The sequence below is a fragment of the Nannospalax galili genome, unplaced genomic scaffold (assembly GCF_000622305.1).
Source record: "Nannospalax galili isolate Female #2095 unplaced genomic scaffold, S.galili_v1.0 scaffold18, whole genome shotgun sequence".
NCBI lineage: Eukaryota > Metazoa > Chordata > Mammalia > Rodentia > Spalacidae > Nannospalax > Nannospalax galili.
Genome location: NW_008346548.1, coordinates 9,222,759 through 9,230,511, shown reverse-complemented (window position 1 = coordinate 9,230,511; position 7,753 = coordinate 9,222,759). Strand labels below are relative to the sequence as shown.

The 7,753-nt window shown below is 42.3% G+C and overlaps 1 protein-coding gene across 2 annotated transcripts in view; it reads right to left on the bottom strand.

The window, feature by feature from the left end:
* Cd86 (CD86 molecule) overlaps positions 1 to 7,753 on the bottom strand; it is an 85,106-nt gene that overhangs the window by 30,451 nt on the left and 46,902 nt on the right. For both annotated transcript variants that reach the window (XM_008842931.3, XM_029568248.1), the window contains exon 3: positions 2,024 to 2,359. In XM_008842931.3, the coding sequence (XP_008841153.2) occupies positions 2,024 to 2,359 (336 nt within the window). The remainder of the gene's footprint in view (positions 1 to 2,023; positions 2,360 to 7,753) is intronic.

Here is a 7,753-nt window from a genome sequence, read left to right as displayed (position 1 = left end):
TGTATCTTAAGTGTATGAGTGTATAGGACTGGAGAGATGGCTCAGTGGTTAAGAGTACTGGCTGTTCTTGCAGAGGACCCAGGTTCAATTCCTAGCACCCACATGGCAGCTAACAACTGCCCATAACTCAGTTCCAGGGGCTCCAACGGCCTCTTCTGTCCTCTACTGGCATTGTGCAAAATGGGTGCACAAACATACATGCAGACAATATGTTCATACTCACAAAAATAAACATAATAAAATATGAGCCGGGCATGGTGGTGCACGCCTTTAATCCCAGCACTCAGGGGGCAGAGGCAGGCAGATCTCTTTGAGTTTGAGGCCATGCTGGTCTATATAGTAAGTTCTGGGCCAGCTGGGGCTATAGGGAGACCCTGTCTCAAAAAGACCCAAAATAAATAAAAAAATAAATAGTACTTTTAAAAATAAAAAAAGAATTAATCTGGATCCAGCAGTACCATGCCTAAGTATCTACCCTAGAGAAATACAAGCTTATATCCACACAGAAACCTATCTGCTGACTGGATAAACAGTATAACGTAATTGAGCTTTAAAAAAATATCCAAACTTGGGGCCAGAGAGATGGTTCAGCAGATAAGAACAATGACTGTTCTTGCGGAAGATCTGGGTTCGAATCCCAGCACCCACATGGCAGCTAAAAACTGTCTGTAACTCCAGTTCCAGGGGATCCGACAGTCTCTTCTGACCTCCATAGACATCGCACGACATGGGTGCACTTACCTACATGCATGCAATTACACACATACACATAATAAAAAAATAATAAATAACGTATTTTTTAAAAATCTCCAAACTTTTGATACATATAACTTAGATGAAACTCAAAAGTCATTTTTCTGGATAAAAGAAATCAGTCTTGAAAGTTACACACATGTATGGCTCCATTTATACAAAACTCTCAAAACAACAAAACTCTAGGATCCAAAGCAATGGTTATGGGTAACAAAAGAGAATATCACGAGGGAATTTTTTAGTGTGACAGAGTGACCTGAATTTTATCTATAGTGGTATTTGCATATATCTATACATAATCTATAAAATTAATAAAACTGTGCACTAAAATGAGAAACTAATTTTACTATATGATAATTTCAAAAGTCTATAGTCACATTTGGGCTTTTCAAGGCCTGGTGAAGCAGAAAAGTTGGTTTGTTGGTATGTGGGTTCTGTTCACTGGGTTGGTTCCCTTCTGTCTACTGGGCTCATGGTTGGAACAACAAATAACTCATAAGCAACCTATGGAAAGTTGAAGGGAAAGCCCAAACCAGTTAGACGTCTTGGTAGGAAGTCCAGGCCACGGTTTATTTTAGTATGGTGTGTCTATGGTATGATGTGTTTTGTGTAGTGTATACACTTAATGTACATGTGTGCACGTGTGTGCAAATGTGTGCAAGTGTGCAAGTGTGTGTGTGTGTGTGTGTACGTGTGCCTGTAGAAGTAGATTTTGGGTGTCTTACTCAATCATTTTCTACCTTTATTTTTGAGACAGGGTCCCTCATTGAACCTGAAGTCATCGATTCTACTAGGCTGGGTGGCCAACAAGCTTCAGGAACTCCCCCGTCTCTGCCCTCCCATTACCCAGTGCTGGGGTTAGAGGCATGTGCCACTAACAGTGGGCACTTTATTCACTGAGCTATCTTCTTAGCACCTAGGTCACCGTTTAGTGGGTAAGAACTCTTGGAACAAAGGAGAAAATTAATGTAGTGACCAGAATTTTCATTTGGCTGCATCACGTTGGGTCAGCTTGCTCTATTTTGTCCCCAAAGAAAATTTTCACTGATTCCCTAGAGGCGAACCATGGAAGTACAAAGGACTTTCAGTTCCTCACTCTTAGACCTTGTACTCCCTTTACATGGATTTCCCAGAAATGGCTTTCTGCTGCCTTGTCTACACAGCACCCTCGTCTGCCAGTCCTTTCAAATTCCCACCGTCAATATTTCTCTGCTCATTTACAGTCTCATCAGTGAAAGCCAGCCATCTAAACACATTATTGATTACATACCAAGCACCAACAGCTCTGAATCTATCTTGTGGAGGAGAACCAATCCTCTGGGTGTTTTGCGTTGGATAAAACAATCATATGAACCTTGGTCCTTGATCTGAACATTGTCAAGTTGCAGAGCTGAATTTTCCTCATCAAAGCTTGTACGGTGCAGGTACTTGGCATCCACACTGTCAAGTTTCTCTTTGCCCAAATACAACTCATACAGAACCAACTTTTCCTGGTCCTGCCAAAATATTACCAGCTCACTCCGGCTTATGTTTTGAGGGTTTGCAAATGGGCACGGCAAGTATGCAGTCTTATTGAAATAAGCCTGGCTCTTCAGAGGAGCAGCATCTAAAAAAGAAAAGCTGAGAGTTAGGAAAGAGGAAACAAGAAGGAAGAAAAGGAAATTCTGTTTCTCTAATACAACACCAAGGTGCTAGCTTCAGGGATGGTACTGGAGGACTTGATGCTAAGACCTGGAACTGGGCACCCATCTGGAATTAGGAGTTTTACTCTTGCTCCACTACTCACTGAATGTGTGACTTTGTGCAAACTGCAACCTTTGGGAGCCTCAGTTTCCTCATCTGCTTAAGGAAGTAGAAGAATAAATGTTCTAGGAATTTTCCTGGTACTGGGGTTCTGTGAATTCCTAAACCAGATTATCAACTGTCATCACTGTGGCGGTTGCAGGATCCCTATATAGCTCTTATGTCATTCCCCAAACCCTCCCTGCCCTATAAGTTCCTCTTATGCTTTGGTTTGCTATGGTAAAAAAAGATTGCTGATGATGGTAATAATTTTCTATTACCCCTTTTATTATGTTTCATTAGTTGGGGGTCCTACTGAGTAATCTCTTTAAAATTCAAGCAGTTCCTTTATAGACCTTCCCCCATGGCTGCTGTTCTCATGACCAGCTCTTCCAAGGACAGAAAAGGGTTTGGAAATGAATGGACGAATGCCCCTCTATTCTCAGCAACCTCCCTAGGCTCTTTCAGGGATTAGAAAGAGAACTGGGCAAATATGATGGTTGTTTGGGGATTATGGTAACCAGTCATTTAAGGCACATGAATGAACTCCTGGGAGTGAACTGTGAGTGGGAAGGTGAGGATGTGCTTTGGAGTATTGGGGAAACCCCAAGCAAATTGACTTGCTGCTCCCAGGCTGCACTGCCCCTACAAACTTTCACAAACCAAAGGGAACATGATGGGAAAGTTCAGAGGTGTTTGTCTCTGAGGACTTCCTGGTATGATCCACCTCTTAAATATAATGTCATGAGGTCTTTGTAAGACCTTTTCTGGGTCAAGTATTAAGACTTAGCAAAATATAAATAAATAATAAATAGAGGAAGATGAGAGGTGGAAGGTGAGGTGGGTGTGCTGTTACTCAGTCCATATGAAGTTAGATGCTGTCATGGGGAGAATGTTGGAGTAGGTTCTGAATAAAGAGCCATCGTGCAGGGTTTCAGGAAGGGGATGCTGATATTAAGGAGGAAAAGGAGTATGTAAGGGAGACGAAAGTAGTTTCACCTGAAGTGTTGGTGGTATAGGAGAAATTTAACTGACCTGGTCAGTGGGTCTCTCTTCAAATAGAGATGTTCCCAATAGTTGTGGGTCACAGATCTTACTCTGAATTGGTAGGTGAAGAGGGAAGAAGCTAGTTGGGGGTTGTGGAGGAGAGGAAGCTCTTTTATCTTTTGGAGAAGCAGATGATCAAGCAGCAAAGACATTCACTGGCAAAACTGAACTGCACACAGACTACCCCCAGTGAGAACCCATTGCCAATGATCTTGAGGGAAACTCCAGGTATCAATGGCATGTGAATTCTGTGAATCACTTGAAGTATAGGGTGCATGCCTGTGCTGGAAGGAGAGAAATCTCTGGGTTTCCAGAACAGTGGGAAGGGAACCTAAGGAAAATTCACTATATTCAATAGCTACCTTACCAGGCAAGCCTGTGCCTTCTGTTACACCTTTGCCAGGTTCTTAACAAAAAGGCAAGAGTGCCACCTACTGTGAAAGTTCACAGTGCTCTCAGGGTTGGGGACTTTAGGGAGAATGAGACACATTCTAGTTTGGGCCTAACTTGTATGACTCTAGGCAGATGATCTAATGGAGAAACCAAAGAGCTGAAACGTCCACCAGCTGTCTGTCAGTAGTACATCCTTGCTAGGTTATCAGTTGCATCTCCAGGATTGGGATGTGACTTCACCCTTCCCTTCTTCTATCTTCTTGACACATAGTTGCACAGATTTTTTTTTTCCTCTGCAGAACCTCTTTTCAACTCAGCCTAGTTCAACTTCTCCAATCCAGGCTCCTTCTCCAAAAAGATAACAAGAGTTCCTCCCCCACTCCAACCCCCCCCCCCAAGCTAGCTTCTTCCCTCTTCACCTACCAACCCAAAGCATGATCTGAGACCCACAGCCATTGGTATTATCTATGGGCTGGTCAGACATGCAGAATCTCTGGTCCCACCCAAGATCTGGATCAGAATTTGCATTTTTACCAAAAGCTCCTATTTGAGAAGCTGTTGTACAGTCTCTGCCTGTCTCCCGAGTGAATCAGAGAAGATGGCAGGACACACTTGTTTTCACCCAACCCTCTCCAAACCCCTTCTCCTACCCATGGGGTGGAAGGCACTCTGTAGGCCATTCTGAGTGGAACTGAAAGTATTTCACAATTAATACACCATGGCTCACCACCAGACACTGGTTTTCTTGATGTCACTCAGAGCTGGACAAGGCACATCTTTCTAACCCCGACCATTTGGGGAAGATTTGACCCACGATCTGTTTTTCCCAGGTGGCTTTAGGCTTCCCTGTTATGATTCCCAGAGCTTAGGGCCTAAGCAATTGGACTTCCTGAGATTCCATTGGTGGAAAGCATTGAGAAGCCCTCTCTCTTCCTATACTTGGATAAGAGAAGTGGTCTAGGTCTAGTTCTGACTGATTTCTGTGATGATGTTAGGAGCTAGGCATACAAAAACTCAGCTACATATCTCCCTATTCAGGAGTTAGTGATCAAGAATACCACCACAGCAATAGACCATCTGAGTGCCACACAAAACCCATCATCTGATAACGCTGTGGGTCTGTGATGCCACCAGAACTTCAGTCTTCCTTAGTCATTATCCCAAATGCAGGTCATACATTAATGGGTCATCTCTTTCTTGTGTTAATATACTTATTACATTCACACATTTTTCTTCTTTTACTCAATTTCCTCCAAAGCTTTCCTGGGCCTGCTGGAAACACCACTTCATTGCATTAGATTCTACTATGACTTCAACCTCTTGAATAAATATTTATTTTAATGTTGTTTCAATAAAATATGGTTCTACCCAAAGGAAGCCACATGCCCCCCTCCCCCCAGACACTGCTTGTTTTATCAGCAGACATCTTGAGCAGTTCCTCTCTGTTTAGAGGTATCCCCTATCTCAGTATTGTGATCCACTAATTATTAGTCACAATTTCTTTATTCAGGGAGGACTTTGATATTAGATGCAGGGTCATTCTTTCTACCCAATTCTCACCATAACTGCGAAGATAAATCTAATAATTTTCTAACCTTGTCCCATAACCCATGATTCCTCCAGGTTTTACTCTCACTTTCTCCCTCTACATCTGTTCTTCAATTTCACTGAGACTTCTGCTTTCTCAGTCTTGACTCCATAGTGCAGAGTTTCCCAAAAGAACTCTTGGAAGGGACAGAAGTGTTCTCTCTGGTGACCAATGTGGTAGCTACTAGTCACTGTGGCTTTTGAGCCCTTGATAAGTAGTTATTGTGACAGAGAAACTGGCTTTTTTTTTTTTTAACTTTTGGTCTTTTTGAGATAGTCTCCCTGTAGCCCCAGCTGATCTGGAACTCGCTAAGTACACCAGGCTGGCCTTGAACTCATAGAGATCCGCCTGCCTCTGCCTCCTGAGTGCTGGGATTAAAGGTGTTTAAAGAGTCACATATGGCTAGTGGCTATTGTTCAGGACAGTGCAACAACAGAACAGCTTTTTACCTATTCTTTGCAGGTTCAATAAATGTGCCCTTTGTCTTGGTAGAATTCCTACTTTTAATATATACATATATAATCTGTTCCTACAACTGTGAGGATGAGTACCCTTAGAAGAAATGATTCCACTGTACAGACAGATGACATTTGAAATTTGTGATGTTCAGCCTCTTTGAACTTGGCCTCCAGCGCTGTCCTGTCTCAAAACAGCTCTCTTCTGCTCCTCCTTTCAGTTTCCACTTCTCTCACTGTTCTAGTCAGATTCTCTGAGTGAGCAGAAATGGCTTCCTTCCCTCTCCACTGCTCACCCCCACCTCTCCTGAAGCTGTCCTAACAAAGGATGTTAGCCACTTCCCACCTCTTTGAAGCCCCGTGCTCTTTCTGACCTCATCCCATTTAACCATTCTGTCAAATGTAGCCCAGCTGACATCATTCCTTCAAATGATCTGTTCTTCCTCAATCTGACTTGACCAAGAGGTCAAGTGTCTGTTCTCTCTGGGATTTTTTTCTCTATCCTCATTGACTCAACACAAATGTAAGATGATAATACTATATTTATAATGATAAAGTCTACAACTTTTGCTGTAATTCCAGACCCCACAACCAACTGCCTGCTGGAGGCTTTCATTTAGACAGGATACTCTCTTCCTCCTCTTCAAACCTTCTTCCTCTACCTCAATGAATGGCTCCCTCACCCACTGCCATCCACAATCTTGGGATTATCTGTAGGAAATGCCCAAGAGTCAGCCTACACCAATGTTGCTGTGGAGATTTAGAGTTACTACAGCCAGAGCTGAACTCTAACATATTAAGAGAAGAGTGGTGATTTGACTATGAAGCAAAAAGAAAGGACTAGCAGAAAAAGACTTTTTCTTATCTGGGGACCTTGGGGCCATTATCTTTCAGGTCACTAAAGAGAGATTGATTCCCTGTTACAAGGCAAAGATGGTTTTTAGCCATTTCTTTTAAAAAATTTTTTATTTATTTATTTTATTTTATGGTATGGATATATTGCCTGCATGTATGTAAGTTCACCCGTGTTGTGCAGCACCTGCAGGAACAGAAGAGAGCTTTGGATTCCCTGGAAATGGAGTTAAGGACAATTGTTAGCCACCATGTGGGTGCTGGGATTTGAACCCAGGTCTTCTGCAAGAATAGCCAATGCTCTTAACTGCTGAGCCATCGCTCCAGCCCTTTCTTAGCCATTTTTATGATTGGGAGGATATTTCTGTTAAAATTAGCTTTGACTTCACATTCACCATGCATCTTGTTACATAGCTAAATACATGCAAAAATATGCATTAGTAGATTATAAGTATTATATATGTTATATATAATATGCTATGCTTAATGAAATAGCTACAAAGACATAGGAAGCACAATGTAAGCTGTAAATCACATCAATATATGTTTAAAAACCCAGCTTCTTGAAGGCACATACCATTAAGACTATAGCACCCACTGTCCCTAGCATTGTTGGTCCCACTTTCCTCCAAGGTGCCCTCAGACTTATTGAAATCTCTGGCTTGTTCCTGCTAAGTGCCTCCTAAATGCCCCCCCCTTTTCATTTTTGTTCACATGTCTAGCTCCTTGAGGCAAGATGATCTTTAAAAAATACATCCATTTTTCTATTCAAAAGCCTTGGGAAATTGTATCTAAATCTCTCCCTGTCACAGTGAGAATCATGTTCAAAGTTCTCATGCTGAGAAGGTCTCATGCAATCTGTCCCTGGTATCCTGCAGACCTG